The 24,343-nt window shown below is 45.3% G+C and overlaps 1 protein-coding gene across 13 annotated transcripts in view; it reads right to left on the bottom strand.

The window, feature by feature from the left end:
* Nucleotides 1–2,032: 2,032 nt before the first annotated feature.
* PRLR (prolactin receptor) overlaps nt 2,033–24,343 on the bottom strand; it is a 125,093-nt gene continuing 102,782 nt past the window's right edge. The window contains exons 2-11 of one of the 13 annotated variants that reach the window (XR_008555922.1): nt 23,828–23,935; nt 20,877–21,009; nt 18,781–18,950; nt 15,808–15,977; nt 14,049–14,190; nt 12,698–12,797; nt 12,091–12,160; nt 8,821–8,915; nt 5,605–6,188; nt 2,661–2,721 (exon numbers count right to left, since the gene is read on the bottom strand). Coding sequence is in view for 6 of the 13 variants with exons in the window: in XM_054715323.1 (XP_054571298.1) it covers nt 9,388–10,404; nt 12,091–12,160; nt 12,698–12,797; nt 14,049–14,190; nt 15,808–15,977; nt 18,781–18,950; nt 20,877–21,009; nt 23,828–23,897 (1,872 nt within the window). In the remaining 7 variants the exon portion in view is untranslated. The other 12 variants (XR_008555920.1, XM_054715327.1, XR_008555923.1 and 9 more) reach the window with 12 other exon arrangements.

The raw sequence follows: 24,343 nt of genomic DNA, 5'->3' as shown, positions 1-24,343 counted from the left end.
TACTCGAATGCTGTTCTTTTCTTCTTCTTCTTCTCCTTTTAGGGTCCTAATAAAGTTTGTTGAAGCCAAGACAAATTCCTCAAAGTTAGGTCCCCCTCCCGAGCCCCCCCAAATACATGTTTCATAAGTACATAAACAGAAACTCCCAAAGCCATCGCTCAGGCAGTAATTTATTGGTTCAGTTGGAACTAGGCATTGCGGCCATGGCAAGCAGTCGCTCTGAAAGAGAATTGAAAAATGCATCACGAGGCTACATGGTTCAGTAACAACATCAATACTGATCGCGTGAAGTAAAACTACTGGCAGATGCCATTTAAGCTCATCTTGGAATTTTCAGTGATTGACGGAGCGAAGGTGTCACCTTAAACATGTACCTGTGACACAAATTCTTTCAAACACATCTGTACATGCGGTAATAAAAACTCCTGAGCTCCCTTTTCTTATACTAGTGCTCGCCAACTGACATCCATAGGGTGTTTTATTTGACTAACGCCCCACAGCTTTCTCTTAAAAATTTCTTTATCACATTTAAAAAGTATCTGTGCCTCAAGTCAGTTTGTAAGCTTGACTTTTAATGTGAACCTGATCAATAACAAGAGAAAGGGGCCTTAACACGGACAGCAGGGTGGTGGTGGTGGGGGGGGGGGGCAGGTTGTAGATAGATTTATGGTGTCGAATGTCTTTTACAATAGCAGTACCTGGCTCAGTTCCCCCTGCGTGGTCTGGAAAGGTTCTCAGGGGTCAACCAGCAAGAATCTGCTTCTGTGGCCCGTGAGGTCCCTGTCGGGGGCTGTGCAGTAGCCTCATTTCCTGGACCCTCTCCAGTTTCACCCTACACCCCACCCCCAAGCCTTCAAGGTTTCTACCTAAATGGAAGTTGTATCTCCCAGTCCCTAAACACTAGAGGAGATGTAGAATGTATAAAGCTTGGCTAGCAAGTCACAGGGAGTCGGGTGGGGTTAAAGTTGCAAATGCAATCCTGGCAAGATGCGGCAATACATCATTTCCGTTTTCTTTCAGAAAAGCACACGCAATGGTTTTGGAAAACTAGCTATCTATTGCTTCTCCAGCTCCTCGTAAATTATTCGAATGTTGTGTCTGGTGGCTGACCCTCCCAATTCTGCAGCTTAAAAGTGAAAGTGCGCCCCAGTATTGAAGACGGATGGCACCCACCTAAGCACGGGAGAGTCCCCGTTTCTCTGACGGAGGCCAAGTTTTGGACTGCGATACGCAGGGAAGTCTTCATGGCCCCAGAAAACATGGCACGAGAGAACCAGGAGGCAGAGGAGAGTTTGTAAAGCAAAACCCACACCAGGGCCTATTTCTGTACCACGAGCATGAGCAGCAGCCAAGATTTCTAGGTCCAGAGTCCTTAATCTGATGGGTTTCATCAGAAAAGATGTTCGTAATATGGAAAATTCATGCTGCTTTAAATAAATTCATTTATTATGATTTTTTTAATGGTTTGGTCATTCCTTTACTTTACAATATTTATTTTTTTTTAAATCTTCACCTGAGGATATTTTCCCACTGATTTTTAGAGAGAGGGAAAGGGAGAGGGAAAGACAGAAATATCGATGTGAGAGAAACACATCAATTGGTTGCCTCCTGCGTGAGCCCTGACCAGGGTCCGGACCAGGGAGGAGCCTGCAACCGAGGTATGTGCCCTTGTCTAGAATCAAACCCTGGACCCTTCGGTCCACAGGCTGATGCTCTATCCACTGAGCCAGACCAGCCAGGGCCGTTTTACAATATCTAAATGAGCTTCTCTGATTTGCTCCCCATGTTCATGTTCCATCTCCCTTTAGTTTGAGCAGCTGGTCATGTGAAAGGGCAGGCAAAGGGGGCTATTATGTTTGCAGTCATGAGGAAGGATGATGATAAAGGAGGAAAACTGATTTGGTTCAACTTATACCAACAATTTTTGGGTAACAGATCCGATTGCAGCAAACATTCCTCAAGAAAGTTGTTTCAACCGCACACATGATAGTCTGATCACTTCCGTGTCAAATAAAAAAAAATAGAGGAAGGGTAGGCAAGGGAAATAAACATTTATTGAGCCAGGCACTGAGCTGGGAATTTTCAATAACATGAATAGAAACATAATGACCGTATTGTACTGGGACATCTACGATTTTGCTTGGCAAGCATTGTTTTCGGCGTGCAGAAAAGATGAAGATGTTAGGAGAACAGCAGTTAGCATAATCTCCCATACGATTGACAAAGATGTAACTATCCACGTTGTCTCCTTAAAATGGAAAGAGACAAAGGAGTAAATCCACGGAAAACAGAAAGCCCAAGGTTCAATAACCAAAGATTTACAGAATTAAAAATGCAGGTTGGATGATTATCATCTATAATTCTTTAAGGCTAAAAAGAAACAAAATCATCATTATAATAAGTACATTTAGAAATAAATTTTAAAAATCAAAACAAGATTAGTTATGATATATGATTGACTTTTCTCATACCATAATATATTTGATGTCTAAAATCAAATAAGGAAAAGATTTATTTCTACATGGAATTAGGGAAATCAAATTGTGAGAGAAAACATCATCATGACTTTGGGCAACAGGTGATTTATAGTTAGGAAAAAAGTCTGCTCTCTGGTTTTGTTGGTTTTTCATCAGTGACTTACTATGTGTTCTTTCTGGTCCTTATTCACCATCCAGTTTTTAGTAGATGTAAAAATGGCTCTTGAGACAACCTAGCATAAACCTGCAAAATGGTGAATTAGAAGGTGTAGTCTCAAGTGAAAACAAACAAACAAACCAACCAACCTATCCAACAGCTTTTGTAACAATCACTTCTCATTTCCCACTTAATGGTGAATAGTTCTGCTTGGCATTTTCTAGGAAAGAGACAAAGCAGAGGTAGTGGTAGCTTTGAAAATATGGAACTTGATGCTATCACACAGTCTTTGCTTCAATATGGCTTTACAGAGGACACAGACTGCTTCAACATTGCTTTGGTTTCCACAGCAGACTCTGAAATTTAAAAAAAATGAAGGATCAAGCACAAAAGCAGGCCTCATGATGCAAATAACACTCAAGAAGCATCAGAGGCCACAGAAAGCAAAGCTGAGGGCTTGGTTGCCTTTCAAACAATTGTTGGTTGTACTCTAAACACTTAATACCCCAGCTCAGCTGTACAGATGGCATATTATACTACTTCTACACAAAGATTAAGAAAAAAATTAGTGTAGTCACGGTTTCAACAGAATTATATGATTACATATTTCCTTCGGTTTTGTTTTACAGACACAGACACAATCATATTGAAACTACATATGAATAGATTATAAGTCATTAAATAATTATTTTCATTTGTGTAACATGAGTTTCACAACATGAGGATTGACTATATATTTCAATGTGTCATGGAGTTTTTGTACCACATAAAGCATTATAATGTAAAATAATATAATAGTTACTTTAAAGTCAGGAATATCACATGGCAAATACAACAAATATACCACTGAAAATGAGTCAAAGCATGAGACATGACATCCTTCGTTCTAATAATAAGCAGCTTTGAAGAAAGGACAAAGAAGGGGAGGTAGTTACTTTGAAAAATTAAAAAAATCATTTCATCAGGAATTTTATAAAACAAATTATTTCTCAGAAGTATCTCTGCCATGTAGTTTTTCAATTTCAGATAGCATAACAAAAAACACTTTATTTCCCTCCAGGACTTGTGAAATTTGCATGGAAAAACTCAGACTATATTTTGAAGTTTATCCAGGTGACGCATAATTTGACCACAACTATTAAACATTATTTTTGATATTACTACTTCTGTAGCCAAAGTTTTGAGAGTTAATTGCTTTTTCTGTTTAATCAGAAGCAGGTGGAACTTAACTAATAGACTAAGACTAACCAAGGTCTCTCTCTGTTCATTGGCCACAGTCACATAAGTGGGATATGTTTTAGCACCCTGCACGTCTCAGCTCATCCTGACTTGAAATCAGAGCACTGGTCAAAGGAATCCATGGGGCCTATGGTGTTGTGAGTTATGTACATCACAACTCAGAACACTGAATAGGTAATTGATTCACCAGGTTTCATAAAATTTGGGTTTAGCATTTAATGGACTCCTGAGATGCCCAAACTTCTGAAAATGTTCTATTTTCGATCTTTTTCCTTTCTTTGAAATTGATACTATGAGGATCTCAGGCCAAAAATCACCTTCCTGAAAAACACCAGTCTGAGGAGAGAGGTCCCACTTAACCCCCTTGATTCGCACATCATGGGACACATCCAGGCCCATACTTAGACATAGAACTCCTGGCGAGACCACCGGCCCTCAGCAGTCATTCTATAGCGTTAAGTTTCTGGTGAAGACCTCCAGGACCGAGCTGTCAATGTCGCTTGGATTTATGAATGATCTTTGAATTAATTTAGTAATTAATGAATAGAGCTAGAATCTCTAAGCGTGCAAATCTCCAACTTAGGTTACTTGTGACCCTCAACCTGGGCCTTGATGGCTGGGTGGCTGATTTAACACCTAACTCAGTCTTTGGCAGGGCCATAGTCATTGTTTAGGAATAATTCAGGTGTTTTTTTTTGCAGTTCCCAAAGTTGCTACAGCCATGAGTAACTCCTAGGAAAGCTATAGGCCCTGCAGTGAGAGAAGAAAGAGCCTACAAGTATGGACAATTAAGAAGAGAAGCAAGGATGCTAAATCATGTCCATCTGACTCAGAGGGATGGATCTCCGTTTTTCTCTCAAGCATTCTCCAGCCACACTGTTCATTGCTTCAGGTCAAGGGCACACCAACCATGCTTCTCTGACTGTACTTGGGCTTTCACCAGAAACCCTAGATTTTACTTAGATCACGGAAATCAGAGACGGTTAGAGTTGTAACACGGTCTTTGAAACATTTTAGGCCAACCCACATATTTAACAGGTGAGGAAAATGGTGGCTAGAGTTGAAAGGATTTGCATCAAGTCAACAGCCTGTTTTATTTGACTAACGTCTCACAGCTTTCTCTTAAAAATTTCTTCATCGCATTTAAAAAATACCTGTGTGCCCTAGACCTGGAAACTGAACGCTCAGCCACTACCCTAGCAACAACACAATTGTGCCGCCGCTGAAAAGGCAGAACAGGAGGTGTGTTCACTGACGTACACACGGCGCCTTTATCAATGGCGAATCTGCATGAGCCGGCACGGGGAGTAACCCGGAGTCCTTTCCATTTTCTTGTCTGTGCACAGTTCCATTGCGTGTGCATCGCCTTTTCAGGCCCCGGCATGCCATTCACAGCCATTCATAAGTGCATCAATATGCTTGTCAGTTGAAGACTGGGGGTGGCAGGCTGACTCCCTAAACCCTAGCCAGGGTCAATGTCTTGTCAAAGTCAGTCACATGATTCACATCGACTCTGTGGTCCTTCAGTTAAGCAATACATTTAAAAAGCCTCTGAGCAGTTGCTGGTTGGACCTTAGATCATTTCATCATTCCATTTTGGCTTCTTCATTCATTTACATAAAAAAGGGAAAGTTTACTTTCCAATCAATACACTTTTTTTGTTCTTCTTTTTATGAAAAGGAAACTTAAAAAAATATAAAAGTAAAGAAAGGCACTTTGTAGGATGCGTACAAATCTGTTTCTTTCTCGCCTACCCGAAGGAGATAGGGAAGTTGCTAAAGGCAGGGCCGCCTCTTTCTGGAGGCGATGAGCAGCAGCGGGCAGCCAGCGAAAGAGCCAGGTTTCCTCCACAGCCTCCGGCCGCTCCTTAACTCACAGGACTCTCTCGTTCAGTGGGTCACGATGGGAAAAGCCGTCAAGCTCCTTGATCTGCACAGGTGCTAAGGGATGGACCCACTTTGGGCTAACCCAGTGAAAGCAAGTTTTCAATCCGTAACTGCCTACCAGGATTGGCCGAGGCACTTAGGGGAAAGAAGAGTCAGCTAAGTGGCAATGACGTGGCTGAGAGGAACTTGTGCTCATGTTGAGGTGCCTAATACCCATTTGTGAGAACCGACCACCGCCCATTTGCAGTTTGGGCCACAAGCTTCCATAAATCACCCAATGGCTATCCCGCTTCCATGTGCTTCGTGACATGAATATTTAGGCTTTTGTTTATAAAAATATGACTTTTCATAATTCAGAAAATGACACCAACTGTGCAATGTTGGTTGGTAATCTAGGAGAGAGAGAAAAATACCAGAATCAGCAGCCATCTGTAAGAAAGGAGATTTGGGGCTGTTGGACTCAGCAAGCAATAAGCATGGCTTGATTCAGCAAAAGATCATTTTTTCTAAAAAGTAGAGCCACATTCAAAACGTCTTTTTAAAGAATCTCATGCCTCTTCTTCTCTCTACACACATATTTGCGCACAATCTGAGACTATGATTCTGTGCCTATGTAATTTATAAAATGCACATGCGGTATGTTAGGACCAACTGGAACTGATGATTTAAAAGGAAACTATCAGCACATCACGGAAGAGTACTTGCATTCCTATGATGAAGGGCAGTTATTTGTTAGCAAGATACAAGGCATTTATTGGTTAAATTATCTTGGCTAGAAAATAGCCAGTGAGTCATGGAATCAGGGAGTTGGAGTTTAAAAAGGACATTAGAATTTATTTGGACCAATATTTCTTTCAGAGAAAACTGAGGCCCAGAGAGGGGAATTGATCTGTTCAGTGTGGGATAGTTAGGACTAGAGCTTGGGACTTTTGACCCCCAACCTGCATTTTTCCATTCGACTAGCTGTTTTCTTGATAGAAAATATTCTACCCATGGGGAAAAAAAATGTAATTCAAATACAGAGTCCTAACTGACAAATAAATATAAGTCTTGGCTTGACTTAGTGAGTGGCTAATTGGTGTTTTTAATAGGAATTTAGTTCAACTTGAAGCTTTACCCATAACATTTTTTCATGAATACCAAAATCAGATTACCTTTTAATTTGCAAGCTACCAGAGTGATTGATAGACTAGTACATCTTGGAGAACAATGGACTATTTGGGGGACATTTTAGTCTGCATTGGCTTTGAAGGGCAGAGTCTTGGTCAGTGCTACTCAAGGTGGACTATATCCCTTGGCCTTCTTAGAAGTTGTGTGTCCTTTCGCAGGCCATGCTGTACCATCATGTGAATCTTAAAGCTCAAATAGATTTTAAAATCTATGCCTTCTCCTTCCATACAGTATTGTCCAGTGTAAGTCAAACAGACTTGACTTGTACTTTCCAAGAGAGGCATGTCCATGTGCTAAAACAGCTTTTAGGGGAAGTGGGCATGAAGGGCAATACTCCTCAAACTTCATTACCCACACGGGTCACCTGGGGAACTTAGTCAAATGCAGGTAATGACTCTTTAGTTCTGGGCCAGGGAGGCCGAGATCTGCATTTCCATGCAGTGCCCGGGTGATGATGACACACCTGGTCCTCAGACCAGACTCTGAGTAGCAAGGATCTAGGGGACTGAATGAACTTGGGGACAAATTTTCCAAATGTTCCGCGTACTCTTACGATGTTTATGTATTGGGAGAACAGAGCCTCCGGTCTATTATTTCTGCAATCTGGATGCCAGGACAGTGTGTTCGCTTTCCAACATCAGGTCACCTCTGCGTCCAGTTCCTATCAACATGGGCTTGTTGGGTGGAATACTTAACTCACAGAGGTGAGCTCAGATTCTCTAAGTCCAGCTGGTGAGTGGACACAGAGAAAGTATTTGCCATCAGGTGAAATAAACAAGAGAGGGAGGCAGCTCATGAGTTATGGATGCTCTCGTTAAGATGGAGACCCAGGCTTCTGATCCCTCCTGGGGAGCCTGCCCCTGGCACTAACTCAGAGATCCTTACTACCAGACCCTGGTCTTTGTAGCTGTGCCCACCACTCCACAGATGCTATTTCTTAAAACATTTATTTGGAAACTTCTGACGCGAGTGTTATCTCTGCTTCTGCCAAGATTTTGCAAATGGATCTGCTCCAGAGAGATAACTAACTCACGGCTTTGCTGAAAATACCTCTGCTGTCCAAGATTGCTCAGGAAAACAAAGCAAAACAAAACCCTCTCTCCAAAACAGTATGCTGGATGTCACCACCCTCCTTTTTCACGATGGCTTCTAGAATATTCACCCAGAGAAGAGCAGGAGCCCCAGATTAGCCCTAAATTACAGGAGAAATAATTCTGTGTGTGGAGAGTCCTGACACGCTATTGGTGATTGTTTAGTGTATCTGGAGATAAAAGAACCAGATAAACTATACTATGCTGTATTGGAAATTGAATATTGGCACCCACTTCACATTCCTCAGTGGGCGTTGGTTGGTATGGCATTCGCTCCACAAATGGGGACTGCGTATACTGTTATGGACTGTAAATGCTCCCTCAGCCTCGGCAGAAAAGACTGTACCCTCTGACTACGTAAACAGCTGTACTGGGAAGATAGAAAATGTTCTTTTACTTCACCTAAGTGGTAGAAAAATAGTCTTCAAAAATACATTGTTAAACATATGGGTCTGGTATTAAAGTAGAATCTGTATGTACAGTAAGGCAGTATCTCCATGACCATTCCGCTGTGGTTATTTTTGAAATTAAAGTTAGTCCTTGGGGATTTTTTTTTCCACTAAGAGAAGACTAGGGTGTATAATAAATTATCTGTCGTATTGAAATGAAGCAGGAAACCATTTTAGGAGGATTCACCACGTCAAACTCATTTGCCTCCCGTGTAAGAAAACCTCACTCTCCAAAACTATATTCTCTAGAGGCTTTAGGATGAAATACGATTTGGGAGAGGGGAATCCATGCTTACCAGATTCCAACTATTTTAAGAAAAAGAAATGGAGGCATGATTGTTAGGTGCATACCAGCAACGTGTCACTAAGGTAACGGGAAGTGATGTAAATGGCGTGTCGGGTCCCGGAATGCATCCTTTCTCGCACGGGGCTGTATTTGGTTAATCCTAATAAAATGGGAGAGGAGTGCAAAGGATAAGCAATTGGTTTTCAAAAGCAGCTTACATGGCATTCTTCTCACATCCATCATCTTCCTGCGCTAAGCTATGCTAACTCCTTCATTTCCTCCCGTCCTGTGCCCAACCATGGGCACCCTTTCCGGGGGCTTTACCTATCGGCACAGTCCCTCAGGAACACTGAGCAATGCGCTTCTGTTGCATTGAACATGCAATTTTATAACTGAAAACAAAAACTAGATCAACAAATCACAGGAAACAAAATGATCCGATCCGGAATCAGCTGTTGGAGAAAGAGGCCACTGGTTGAAAATGGAGCATGACGAAGAGTGAACTGTGAGTTTTAGTAGTGTCATTTGAACCCCATTCTCGAACATTCTCTAGGAGAGTGCATTTCATGTGCGCTGTAGCAGTACCTGAAGAAAAAATCACATTTTAACCAACCATTCCAATGAGCAAGCCGTCACTGGAAGGAGTCCTTCAAACACGCGGGGTCGAGGTAATCCAACCCCCCCAGCTGCAGTCTGCAGTTGCTCGGTGTCATGGCGAAGGTGGCCAGTTCTTTCTCCTCCTGATTCTGCTGCAAGGATGGGGGGGCCTCCTCGGCTGGTTCTTCAAACAAAGCCAGGTCGGGGGCGGGCGGGTCATGCACCAGCACCAGGATGCTGCTCTCCGTCACCCTGGCCACCTTCGCATACTCCTTGCTGGTCTTAGGAGCCCCGGGCCTCTCTGTCTGGTTGCTGTTCTCGTCTTGTTTGGGGAACAATGACAATGCTCCGTCTTTATTGATCTTGTGAATCTCCACGTAATCCAAGGGTTTAGCAGAGACATCGGAGGTTTCCTCCTGGGGCAGCAGCCATGGGGTGTCTGCGTCAGTCTTGGAATGGAAGCTTTCCACCCCTCTCTGCTCGGCCGCCTCCTCCTCCCCTCCAGTCAGGGTGGTTTCCAAAGACGTTGGAGCACGTTTGTCTGTTTTGTCCAACACAGTGGCCTCGGAACCTGCCGTGCCCAGGGCCAGCTTACACACATCAGCGATGCTGTGGTAAGAAGATCTGGGGTTGGGCTGGTTGGAGGGCTGTGATGAAGGCCATGTTGAAGATTTGGGTCCATCAGCACAGAAATAGGGGACTCTGCCTTCCACGCTGGTGCTCTGAGAGTCCCAGGTGTGGGCACCATTTCTTTCAGGGTTCTCTGGCTTCTCAATGCCCTCAGGAGTGTGGAATGTGGAGGGACTTTCCTGGGGCTCCTCACGATTGCTGGATAAAAGGGAAGGGCTGTCACAGCTGCCCTGGCCAGAGTCACTGTCGAGATCCAGGTATTTGGGCTTCAGACCTTGATTGGGGTGTTCCTTTGAATGGACTGGCACCAGTTGCTGGTTCTCGCTGTCAACGACTTCTAACAGCTCCACCAGCAAGTCCTCACAGTCAGAGGGGAAGTCCTGGCACCCCAGGGCACTCAGCAGTTCTTCAGACTTGCCCCTCTGTTAAAACACAGACACAGAAGGAATGGCTGTGAGCTTCAGAACATTCCAAATCAGCATCAAAGCGCAGCTGTGCTCATGGCCACGGCTGCTGTAAGCTGTAAGAGTCTAGCAGCATTTCCCAAACTTTAGACATTTGCGTACCAGGCCATCTATAATCACCTCCTAGACTTCTATTCATCTAATATTTTTCTTTAAGTCAATTCATGATTTTAACTTAGTCTCTCTCTAAGCAATAATGATCATGAGTTTAACGGGCAAGTAGTAAATGCACAGATGAGAAACATAACTGCTAAAGAAGAAACGCTTACTCTGGGACTCAGAGGCTCTAAGGTCTGGTAGTTGGTCTCCTAACCTCCTCCACCACTTTCTAGAGTCTGGAAGCAGTAAGTTGCTTCTCATCTCCTCCTTTCAGCTCCTCCTCTTCCTACTTCTTCATTCCTTCCTTCTGCCCTCTTCCTCTCCGATCCTCCTTTTCTTTCTTCTCTACTCCATTTCCTCTCTCTCTTCCCCCTCTCTTCTTGCTAGTACATATTTTCTCCTTCCCTTGTTCTTCCTTTCCCTTCTCCTTCTCCTTCTCCCTTGTTCTTCCTTTTGCCTTCTCCTCTTACTTTCCACTCTTCTTCCTGATCCTCTGACTTAGGTCAGGTAATGGTGCCTAAATCTTGGCTTTTTCACTCCCTAATGGGTACTGACTTTGAACAAGCTGCTCAATGGTTCTCAGTTTCTCCATTTGTAAAGTGGGAATAATAGTGTCATATGGGAGAGTTCTTTTGAGGATTGGAGGTCATGTGATTGAGAAAACAACAATTTTTTTTGGTGTTTGTGACACAAAAAGAAGTTATTTTTTTTCATTAAGCTCCTGTGACTACAAATAGTTCTTAATTTAGTTAGTTGAGATGTTCATGCTGGTTTTTAAAGGATAGTGGGGTTAAAGCACTGAACGAGGAACCCAAATTTTAGGGCCCTAGTCCCTGCCTGCTATGATATTTGCAATCAAAGTGAATGCAGTCAAGCCAAATTCTCAGAGACTCACTTCTCACATTCTTGTACTGTTAGCCTCACAGTGGCTAGGTCAAATGATATAATGCAAAGGTAATTGATTGTATATATATGTCAGTGTTAAACTTAAGGTCAAATTGAAACTACATATTTCAACCTGCAGAGAAATTTAAAATGTTCTAACCCATGTTTTCATTCAAAACACTTACATTTAACTCCCACTTGAATCAGCCTAAATGGGCCTTGTTAGACACCAGCCCACTGCACTGACCCAGTCTCAACTGTGGGCCCAAACAGAGCGAACACTGCAGCAGGCTATTCTGTCACCATGACCTTCTGTAAAGAACATTCAAGTGAAAGCTTGCACCAAAGTGTCATGGAGGGCAGGGGGGCGGTAGGTCCCTCTTTTGTATTAAACAAAATATTCACCTCTGTGCTTATGAATAGATCTGGTAAGTCTAGAAAGCATGACTGTGTGTTGTCTTATTTTCTTGTCTTTCTCTCTCTTCCCTCTGACATTTAATGTCTCCTAGGAAGGACCCTCAGGCCTCATGCATCCTTCTCTAAAGAGGAGGAGGTACAGTGGGGCAAGGGTGACTGAGGCCTTGGGACTGTGTGTGCATGTGTAGAGGTCGTTATTACAGATCAGTGAGGCAGGATACATGCTCCACCTCTGGCACTTACCTCCAGCAGATGGATATCAAATCCTTTTATTTTTGGCCCAGGAACTGGTGGAAAGACGCAGGTCACCATGCTGTAAAATAATTCGTGAGATAGAAAAAATGACTCACTTGATCACTTTGTAATTTCTAAAAGGTTAGTATTACCTATAAATAGCTGCTACATGGTCTATGGTAGAAAGGAGTTAAAGCTGGGGGTGGGGGGGGCGGTGCTACATGAAATTGACAATCAGTGCTGAAGACAATAATTATAGAGGCCAACAGCAAAATTAGCTCGGGCTGACAGAGGGGCTGATTTGCAAATTAGTGGATTATTTGCACTAGTTGCTCCTCTTGATTTTAGCTGCTCTTGGCAGATTTTTTTTTTTTTTTACTATTTTCCAATTGCAAGCCTCAGTTTGATGGAAAGAGCACCAACCAGCTTCAGATGAGTTCATTCTGCGACTTTTGCTGGTACTGACAAGATTTTCTTATGGGTAGCACACTGAAGCTAATGGCTAAAATCAGGTGCTTAAATTATCTGTAAGTTTCCATCATCTCGCTTTCGCCTTTAAAAAAAACACTATCCCATAAAACATGGTTGGGAGGAGGGTTGATAGACAATGAAGTACCTATAGCCCTTCAAAGCCACTGCCCAGACCATAATCAGACAGACGACAACAGAAAGCACAGCCACAAAGATCCACACGGTGATGTCTGCATTGGTGGCATCTAAAAAGAAACAGCCAGAAAGCTCTCATCACATACAGCATCATTAAATATGAGCGAACAAACAAAGCGAATGAATGAAACTTTTGAAGGTAAGGCCTCCCCCGACCCTCCTTCCTACCCTCTTTTTGATTTGGACAGCAATCCAGAGTAACATTAATGCTGGGTTAATTTTTCCAATATTATTACATTTTAATATGTTCCATGTATTTTTATAGTAATCTATACTTTTAAAATCCTTTTACATGTTATTTTATTTGCTACTTAAAGAGGAAAGCCAAGGTCACCTAGTCAGTTGCAGTAATAATAAAAGGTAACACTTAAGTTCTTACTAAAAGCCATCAATGGTGTTAAGCTCTTTACATACATTGCCTTGCATGCAAAGATGAGGCTCTAAAGCATGATTTACTCGTTAGCATGTGACTGTAAGGCCATAGTCGGGGATTTGAATCCAGGCCTTCTGCCTGTAGACCCTGTGCTTTTATGTAGTGAGAGCCAGGGCTGGACAGGATGCATGTATGTCTTATGACCCACAGCTCGTTCCAGTACGACAAACCAGTGCAAGTCCTGATACTCTGGCCAGGCAAGTTGTCACAAGCACTAGGCTTTGCCACTTGGTTCTGGGCAAGACTTCTAACCTCACTGAATTTCAATTTCCTCACTTTTAATTCTTAATTGCAATTATATTCTCTCTGAATACCTGAGAGGGTTGGGAGGACCAAAAAAGGGAAAGACTTGGTAAACCGTAAAGTACTTTGGAAATGCAAGATGAATCGTTCTCTTGTGGACTACAGGGCACCATGTTTAATGACACTGTTAGAATCGCGGGCCTCTCACATACTGTGCCTTAACTAAGGACCAACATGGAATCGACATGAGACTGAAAATCAGTTCAGCTCAGGCACTTACGATGGGATACCACGTTACAGATTCTGGGAGAACTAGATGATGACCTTGACTAAATGACAGGGATGGGCAGATGGGGAAGGCAGAATGACCATCAAGCCCTCTGACACACACCAAGCCCATGTCTGCAGCTTTAGAAACTGGTCCTCACCAGCAGTGACCCCAACACTGCTACACTTCCAAGTGTCTGCGTGTTGGGTGGAGAAACGATAGTCATACCTCTACTCATTCCTCTTACTAAGGCTAAAAATAGTTTCTCTATTAGTAGTGATGACACTCAAATTTACTATATCCATTCTATTCTAAAAATATTCAAGGATATAAGCAAAACGTAGCCAAGACACTCACCTTCAGGTACCTGAATGGAGCCTTCTGGGCCCCACTCACTCCACAATCCGTGGTCTGGCTTGCCGCGAACCTGGACAAGGTATTTCTTTCCTGGATATAAGCTGAGAACCTTAAACTGAGTGTTCTGCCCAGTGAAATGAACCTAAGGAGGAGCAAGGAAAACAGAAGTCACTCTGACTTGTGTTCTGAAGAAACAGACTTTTCCCTTAGAGAAGAAACTATTGGAGGAGTGAGGCCAGACGATCAGACTTAGTAGATACCTTGCTCTCATCATTCTACCCTCTCAGCCCATACCTTTTCACTCTGAAACATTGTTCACACAAAAATTAACAGGTTTTCTACCTCTCCATTTGGAACTCTATTTCAGAAAGACAAATATTCTGCATCCTCCCCACTGCCTTCAAAATTCTACTTTACAGGAGGTAACGAGTTAATAACATTGTAAAAGAGTTATTTTGTGAACCCCAATGAAGTAATTGATTCAAGGATCATTCAAGTGAAGCCACTAGGTGGAAGAGAACTGGGATGTGTGTTGACGCAATAGTGCACAAATTAAATGTGACTTTACAATTCAGGCACCAGGTTGACCCCTAACCCAGGGGTCAGTTTTAGCATCATTTATGAGGTCAACCAGATGGTTTGTGTCCCCTGACATGATGTGATAGGAAGTAATATAATGTCACCTCTGAAGTACTCTTGCCCCAAATTGTCCAACCCGAATCTAATCAATTCTTTAGATCTAATGTCTGGTTACAGGAAATATAGGGGCAGAGAAATTAGCAAAAGGACCTCACAAAGAACTAATCAGATTAATGCAAAAGAGAGAGCATTCTACGGGACAAAGAGCCTGTTCTCCTGAGCACACTGAGACTGAAGGCACATAACTAACGACCAGTCACGTGCATTGTCTTGGATGGATGCTGGTCTGGACAAACTAGCTGTTAAAGACATTTTTTTTTTTGAAGCAATTGGGGGAACTAAAATATGGACAGGCTATTTGAATTATGTAAAAATTGTAGTTAATTTTCAATATCTGATTTTCTTATTTTGGCTATGTTTAAAAATGTTTCCTTTCTAAAAGAGACAATCTAAAGCAGTGGTTGCCAACCTTTCAGACCTCACTGCCAACCTCACGGCCAGTTGCCGACCGCTGACCTAAAGTACTTAAAGTGGAATATCATAATGCCTATAATTTATTGTATTATTTATTATTTTAAAAACATTTATTTGAGAAACAAGAGAGAGAGAACATTGATTTTGTTGTTCTACTTATTCATGCATTCATTGGTTGCTTCTTGTATGTGTCCTACCTGGGGATTGATCCCACAACTTTGGCATATCAGGACGACACTCCAACCAACCAAGCTACCCGGCTGGGGCCTCTGTATTATTTCTTTACATTAAAATAATTTGAAGTGAATAAAAATGCCACTGGTCATTGACAGGTTACACTGAGGTTTTTTTCCTCCCACTTAGTGCCATTGAAGTACTCTCATAGGTGTCTAGGTCTATGATATCCTGAGGGAGGTGGTTTGGAAACCTGGTGGAAGAGATTGTTCAGTGCAAAAAGGGATTAGCCTTGGGAGAGCTGTGAAGATGCACCCCATCAATCCCAAGGGAGGGGAGAAGGCCCTTCCACATCAGCATCAGGAGGGCAACATGATGCCCAGTAGTTAGGAGGAATGACCTGTTCCCCATAGCAAGGGTTTCATCTTTGTCAAAGGACATGGTTCTTTCCAAATGCTCGTGGTTGACTCACCTCCCACTCACTTGATTTTTCAGGCTTTAATCGAATTTCGTATTGTAGTGTGAGCCAACCGGATCTTATGTCGACCTGGGTGGGTGGATACCATTTTATCCACAGGTACGGTTTGTGGCCTTCTGGACGTTTTACTTCCAAAGTCAGGTTCACTGGAGGGTCTGGTTCAACTGGAAATAGGAAAGAAATCCCATATTTAGCAAAAGTGGTATTTGAACACAAAACTATATGACTTCCTGTTTCACTCCACCCTGCTTATGAGACACCTTGCATTTGATGTCAGGTGCTGGTCAGCAGAGTTGGGATCAGGTTGAAGCAAGGGAGATGTGTAGGGTGCAAAGTTTCAGGAGGCACAAATGGCCAACAAGCACATGAAAGACCCTCAGTGTCATCGGTCATTTGGGAAACGCAAATCAAAATCACAACAAGATACCATTTCATCCCCACTTAGGATGGTTGAAATTCAAGAAGTGAAAAATAACAAGTGAGAGTGTTGGAGACATTCCCTCATACATTGCTGGTGGGAATGTAAAATGGTGCAATGCTGTGAAAAAGTCTGGAACTTACCCAAAAGGTTAAATATTAAGTCATGTCACCCATGAATTTCATGTCCTAGCCAACATACCAAAAGAAATGGAGGCAGGTGTTCAAACAAAAACTCATCCATGAATGTTCACAGCAGCACTATTCACAATAGCCAATAGGTGAAAACACCCCAATTGTCCATCAACTGATGAATGGCTAAACAATATCCACAGAATGAAACATTATTCAGCCATAAAGAGGAAGGCAGTATATATCGATACAGGCTACAACATGGATGAATCTTGAGAACATTACACTACATGAAAGAAGCCAGACACAAAGGCCACCTACGATATGACTCCATATATATATATTATCCAGAATAGGCAAATCTGTAGAGAAAGAATGCAGATTAGTGGGGCTGGAGTAAAGGGGGGGGGGGGAAATCTAGAGTAACTACGTAATGGGTATTTGGAGTCATGAAAGTTTTCTGGAACTAGATAGTGGTGATGGTTGCGTAACATTGAGAATGAACTAATACCAAGCACTAAATGGCATACTTTAACATGGTTAAAATGGTGAATTTTATGTTATGTGTATATTACCAAATTAAAAAAATTAAGGAGGCACTTACTCTCATATTCCTTCAAGTACAAGTCTGCGAGTGCCTCATTAAGAGTGAGATGCCTAGAACCCTGGCTTGCCTTATCCTAGTCTCAGTCTTGCTAGTTAGTAATACTTTCTCTCTTCACTTATTACCTCCTCAGCCCACTCTCCACACCAGGTGGCATAAGAGTGAGTGTAGCTATAGTGTACTTGACATTATAACCTACAAAAGGAACGTTAGAAAATTTTCCACTAATCCTCATGCTTCTATGTTACTAAGCAAATACCTAAGAAAGATTGCTTTATAGCACTCACTAAACAAACATCAGTTATTCAATATAAGTTTCAAGTTAAACACAATTCTGAGAAATGCCTCTGATCCAAAAAATACTGTGCAGAAGTCCATGTAAAATGTCCAGGGTGAATTATTTAAAGCAGTTTCTCACCCACAGCATCATTTGTATTTTGGATAAGGTAATTCTTTGTTGTGGGGGCCACCCTGAGCATTGTGGGATGCTTAGCAGCATCTCTGGTCTCTGCCTATTAGATGTCAGTAATACCATTGTCACCCCTCCCTGGGCTATGATAATGAAAAATGTCTCCTGCCATTGCCAAATATCTGTGGGAGGCAAAATAGACCCCAGTTGAGAATCACTGCTTTCAAGTGATATAGCAGTTACTCATTTTAGAACTTTTCTTGCTTTCACTGTTTTGCTCTCAAATACTAGTTGAATCTTTGAGGGCAAGGCAATTCAAGAAAGAACCATAAAGAAGAAATTATTTGGCATTTAGCATCTTAAAGACTTCATATCTCAAGTCAATTTATATGACTGAAATTTATTGTATTCTGACTTGTCAGTGGGGTTACCTTTTGGATTTTCCTGAACTAAGATTCAATTCACTTTCTACCTCCACGCTCATTGCAATGATTTGCTGGGGGCAGAAAACATTCAAATGTGAGCCAGTTGGTGGTATTAGCCACTGATAACACGACAAGGCAATGGTATGCAAGTACATACTTGAGTTTCCCAGCCTAATTTTCCTTGTTGGGTGGCGTTAGGTAAATCTTAGGTAACCTTGAATCGAATACTTCTCCCTAGATTATTATCATAGCTGAGGGCTGACCCGAGTCCTGGCTAACCCATGTCTTGTCCTAAGATTCCCTTTGTCATCCCTGCTAAACCACAGAGGCCACTACAGTGATGCCCACTTGCCCTGCAGCTCAATGTGGATCATGCAAAGCAAGAAACAGCTCTTGGGCTGACTTTGTTTTGCTTTGCTAATGGGGTCTGCAAACCCTGTACATGTGGTTGTGGCCTTCAGCCTGTTGTTCAAGTAACACGCTTTACGCCCCAAATTCTTTATTTGTAAAAGAAGAGTTCCAGTTGCTAAGAAGTATGTATACACTGAGAATTCCATTTGGGCAAAGCAGCGGGCGCTGGTCCTATGGGGGTGGAAGCAGATGAACTCCAAGAGCTGCTACTCTGGTGAGCAGCTCTGTCCTCCACGGGGGGGAGAGAACAGAAGTCCCAGCTTGCGGCGGGGGAAGGGGACATTGATTGCAGGAGGAGGGCTGGAGGGAAGGATCGGTAAGAGAAGCACCAATAGAACACTCCTGTTGGGTGCAAGGGGATGGGAAGAAAGGCCAAAGGGAAGAAGAGAAGCACAAGGACCCCAAATACTGTCATGAATGATTCAATAAAAATTCTCAGTTGATGAGAAGAGTGTGAATATTCTCATCTCTCTTTCTGGTGATTCATCCAGAAGCCAGGAAGACTCCAGTGAAGCTTGACTGTTGGTAGGTCTGTGATGGAGTAAGAAATCCCTCACGCACCCCCTTACCGATGTAAGTCACGTCCACGTAATACGGATCTGAGGAACTGCTTCCCATCCGGTTCGTGGCGTTGACTGTGATGACATACATCGTCCAAATGGACGTGTGCTTCTTGTTAAAGTAACAGGAGTTGGGGCCACTGGTTTCGTAGTCTGGACACTCATAGGTGAGTGGATTTCTGCAACATATTATATACCAGGAGTGAGTAAGAAAGTAGTAAAAAGAGCCTAGTTTTTTTTCTTAATAGATCAATACCACTGGATTTTGGGGATCAGCGCTGAAGAACGGCACCCCCAAGCTTTGTGCCCTGGGAGTGAGACCGGGGAGAGAATGCTGGGGAAGGGGGTGGAAGTGTCACTTCAGAGCTTGCTGACTCTGCTCCTCATCAACCCTTTCTTCCTGTAGTATTTTGTGGGCTCTGTGACATATGTCCCCTGCCAATATATGCTGGCACTTTCAACAGCCAAGGCACCACCATGCCCACGGTCCCGCCCCTTGGGTCATCTCAGGAAACAGGGACCTTCCCCTGCACATAACACGCAGGGGGCATGCACATGCAGCATTCATTGCACATGTATATTGAATTACATTCCATTTAAAAAAGGTGCAAGAGAGTAAAAGCGGATGCCAGCCTATTTCAGATTGTACCAAGTCAGCAACAGTGATGTGACTGTGAAGAAAGACATTGCAGGCCCAAGCGGCTCATCAGTCTGTTCTCCTGAGCCTTGGGGGCCTCAACGCAAGGCGCTCCCCACAGGTGTGGAGAAGTATCCCATTCGGGTTGCCAGTGGAGCTCCTGAATGGGTTACTTGACACCCTGTGGGTCCCAGAAGGGCTGACAGCTCTGTGTACACAGAGTGCAGGCACTGGGCGGTGGGCCAGCGGCTGCTACCAGGAAGTGGTGCTTCCCGGGAAGGAGACGGCTCTCCCTGGATTTCCAGGAGGCTCTCGCTGAGGGGTAACGAAAGCCTTGCCCACAGATGACCTCTTTCAGTCCGCACTGCAACCTGGGCTCCAAATACACCCTCTGGGAGATCAAGGATCTGGGATTAGCAATTTCCTAAGGGAAAACCCTCACCTTCCTATAGGGCTCTTAATGTTCTTGGACACAAAACTAGTTTGAAAAGCTAATGTACCATGGCTGTCTTTTTATATTGCAAAAGTAATTATTACTAAAAGATTATAAATAGCACGAGGCTTACAGATAAGCATTTGAAATGAACTAACACTCAGCCAACACTTATATGGGACCTTGGGCTGCAGCCTAAGTCTGGGACAGGCAATTGGAAACATTGCTATTGCAGTCTCTGCTTACCCATGGGGATGTGTTCTAAGACCCAAAGTAGATGCCTGGAATGCTGGGGAGTACCGAACCACACATATATTGTTTTTTTCTATACATACATACCTATGATAAAGTTTAATTTTATAAATTAGGTGCAGTAAGAGATTAACAATAATAACTAGTATTAAAGTAGAACAATTATAATAATATACTGTAATAAAAGTTGTATGAATGTTCTCTCTCTCTCAAAATACCTTATGCTACTGTGCTCACCCTTCTCCTGATGAGGCGACGTGACACAGGCCCATGTGATGAGATGGAGTGAGGAGAACACAGGCATGTGACGTAGCATTAGGCTACTATCAGCCTACTTGATGGATCTGATAACCCATGTGACTAACAGGCAGGTAGCTACACGGCCTGGATACGCTGGACAAAGGGATGACTCACGTCCCAGGTGGGATGAAAGAGGACGGTGTGCAATTTCATCAGGTGGCTCAGAATGGCACACAATTTAAAACTTAGGAACTGTTTATTTTTTGGAATTGTCCATCTAATACTTTTGGACTGTGGCTGATCGCCAGTCACTAAAACCCCGGAAAGCAAAACTCCGGATAAGGGGACACAACGTGGTATTGCTAAGGTGGCGGATGAGCTGACGCACATTGAGAGAGCGTTTCAAGGACATTAACAGGAGAATGTGGACATGGATGCTTGGGTTCCTTCCCGGGAAGAAAGAGCCTTATTAGCGTCCACCAGGGCCGTGCGGGAGTTCTCACTCAGAAGCAGCCTGCGCTGCCGGAGAGCGGGAGCACTCACCCTTCCCTGTGGTAGGTGAGCGTGTAGTTGGTGGGAAGTCCTCCGTCCGGCCCCGGCTCCCACCAGCACGTGAAGGTCTCCTTTTCGGTGGAGCGACATTTCGAGATCTCAGGCTTCCCAGGAGGTGACTGTCCTAGAAAAAGCCAGAACCTGCTGGAATCAATCTCAAGGTCCATTCAAGCATTCGATCATCCTGCTGGTGACAAAAGCAGGTTTCGGGGACCCTGCCAGTGATGAGGTCTTGGGGTGAAGAGGCCTGGGGGGGCTCAGAAATGCCAAAGTGCTAGCATCTAGCAACCCTCCTCCGTGGGCTGCCCCTTGTTGGTAGGACATAGAGAGAGACAGAGACAGAGAGAGAGAGAGAGAGAGAGAGAGAGAGAGAGAGAGAGAGAGAGAGAGAATAACAGAGAGACAGGAAGGAAGAGAGAGGAAGGGAGAGAGCGTGAGAAAGGGAGACAGCTTTGCAGTGGAAATGGAGAGATGGTGGTGGTGGTGGTGGTGGTGTGTGTGTGTGTGTGTGTGTGTGTGTGTACTATGTGAGATGGAGAGATGGAGATAATAGCAACCTAGGATCAAGTGACAAACTGTAGAATTCCAACAGAGAGTGCACATCAGGAGTAGGATGGGCTGAGGCGTGTGCGGCCCTTCTGTAAGCCCATGGCGTCTATGCAGCTGGTACCCGCCCGCGGCATGAGGGCGGCCCTAAAATGAATTCTCCCCCTGTGCTGACACAGTGCTCTCTGGCACTTGTCACTCTGCTCATGGATCTACATCTTTCTGCCATTCCCTCACAAGCAACTCAACGTCTGATCCGCTGAGATTCACTGTGTCACTGGTGCTCCCTCCTCAGCTTCCTCCTTCCCCTCCCCCTTCCCGTCTCCTTTCCTTCCTTTCCCTTTCATTTTTCCTTAATTCCATTCCGCTCTGACCTGTGACCCAGTCTCACAGTATATCTCCCCATTGTCCCCACCCCCATTTCTGAATCTGCGTTTCCAGTGTCTTTTTCTTTTGCGTTCCCCCTCTCTCCTCGGGTGTTTATGTGGCGAGGGACGAAGGGCTTCCTTGTAATGCCAGGGCTTCTGGGGGACAGGAACCAGGGAGAGAAGCTGGGGAGTGGGGAGCTGGTCTCCTGGTTCGGAGCTACCATGATGACTGCCCAGTCCCAGCTGGAGGCTGGAAGGTGTGAAAGAGGGGACATGGACAATACAGTGTCAAGGGAACAGAATGTTTTAGTGGCCTAAACCCCGAAGTTCTTGGTGCGCTCACCCCACCTCTCTTCCTCATCTGTCAGGTCCCAGAGGGCATGTGTGGCCCTGAGAGTTGGCCCTGATGCTGGGCTGGGAGCCACGCCCCCCACGTGACCCCGTCTGTCCCCTTTCCACTGAGCCGGAAGCCTGCACACTTGCTTAGTTTGGAGTCAGGAGCTGGAAGGAGAGCTGTCAGGTGTGGGTCTCAGCCGTGGGGGCAGGGATTCTCTCTCTTTTCTCTCACACTCGTCTCCTCACCCCTCATGCTGGCTCCTGAGCCAGAACTTCCAGCTGAGCAGCGGATCCAAAAGATGGGGCGAGCGGGCACCAGGCAACGCTGGCCAGAAAGCAGGATCTGGTGAATGGCATTTCGCAGGCTGGGCCGAGGCCGCCGGGCTGATGGTTGGCTGAGCCGGCTGAGCCGCACTGCAGCTCCAAGCCCTGCCAAAGCCCCCCCAAAACCCCCCCAAAGCCCCCCCAAAGCCCCACCACAGGGCCCTCCGCCCGCCTGGCGCCCGCTGCCCATGGCTGTTACACTGCTCACCCTCTAGGGCAGTTTCACAGGCTGACGCACGGGCTTGGGTTTTGCTTGGCTCAGTATGTATCATGGCTGGGAGGAGTGTGTGAAGTAGAAAGAAAAGTTTATAAAAAAAAAACCCCAAGCCCGGTGGCTCGGAAATGAACAGAGAGGTCACTGCTGCTCTTAGCATCTCCCTGTGGATTCTACCCAGCTCCGTCTCCCTTTGCTCTCCGAAGTCTCTTTCCCATTCCCCTGGCTAGAAACTCAACAGAGGACAGCAAAGTGACCACATGTTCCCTTCACCCACTGCAGAGGGGACCGTTAAAATGAATGGACTGTCGTCTCCTTACCTCCATAAAGCGCACACACACCCAGGGACAGCCACATAGGCACCTGCACACGGGCCCACACACGGACCCACACATGGACCCACACACGGACCCACACACAGGTCCACGGAGCCCGCGTTAGAAACACACGCCACACCCCGCACAGAAGTATACGCAAGTGCATGCTCAGAGAAGTACACGCTGGTACACGCTCAGCAATGTGCCCACACACACAGGTGCACGTGCGGATGGTACCACACAGGTACCACGGAGAAGCAGCTGCAATCAGGCACACGTGGAGGAGTTAATACACACACAGGCACACCCCAAAGTATACACACCCAGAAACACGAAGGGCGGACACGCAGGTGCGCGGTCTGGTGTAGCTGGGAACTCATTTGCCCCGTTAGCCCAGGCGGGAGGTGGCTCTCCCCATTTCCAGCCAGGCAGCAACAATCCCTCTTTTCTCTTCACAGGGTTTCAAAGGTTTTTCACCGACAGAACTTCATTTGAGGTGGAGGCACCACTACTCCTCAAGTGGAAAAGGTGGAAACCCACAGCGATTGGGTCACGGGCTCGAGGTCACACAGCTGGTGGCTGACACCACCCGGCGGCCGCTCGGGTCCCGGGTGCGGGGTGCGGGGCTGCTCCCCGGGATGAAGGTGGAAGCCGCCAGAGCCCGGCTGTGCACTCACTCACAGTCTGCCTTCAGGAATAGTGCCAAACACACGCCACCGACTTGCCAGCAGCACATATTCACGTCTCAGGACCGCACGGCAGAGGACCGCGAGGGACGCTCCCCGCTCCCAGGACACACCCCACGCCGCGGGAGAGAGCAGGGCCGCCCCTACTTACCGCTCAGCAGATGGATGTGGAGGAAAAGGAGCAAGACACACACACACGTGGACGGCGCCATCTCCGCCATGGTGCCTGCCTTCCGTGTCCGCCGGGGTCAGAGGCTCACTGGAAGAGAGGGCCGCAGCGCGCTGTTAGAGGGGCCAGGCCGGCCGGCCCAGGCACCCCGGGGTTCCGGGTGTTTGCAAAGGACCCCTGCTCCCTGCTGTCTGTGAAGGACAAGCCAGGAGGGAGGGAATGTGGGGAGAGGAACATGGTCCTGGGCTGGGAGGCATCTGTGCACACACGCGGGGGAAATTCCACCAGCAGAGGTCATCAGATGACAGCGTTCAAGGGCAGCCCGTGGCAGCCGCTCCTGCACACCCCATAGAACACTTGCTCTCTCCCACCCAGCAGCCACCGAACAACACGTGGCCCTGTGTGCGCCAAGGGACGCGGTGCCCCACCACGGAACTGCTCTGGGAGGGCGTCGCTCTGCCAGCCAAAAGCGAAGCAGTGGAACACTCGGCACAACTC

Source organism: Eptesicus fuscus, chromosome 4, assembly GCF_027574615.1.
Source record: "Eptesicus fuscus isolate TK198812 chromosome 4, DD_ASM_mEF_20220401, whole genome shotgun sequence".
Taxonomy (NCBI): domain Eukaryota; kingdom Metazoa; phylum Chordata; class Mammalia; order Chiroptera; family Vespertilionidae; genus Eptesicus; species Eptesicus fuscus.
The sequence above is the reverse complement of the archived record's forward strand: the minus strand, read 5'-3'. Positions and strand labels throughout refer to the sequence as shown.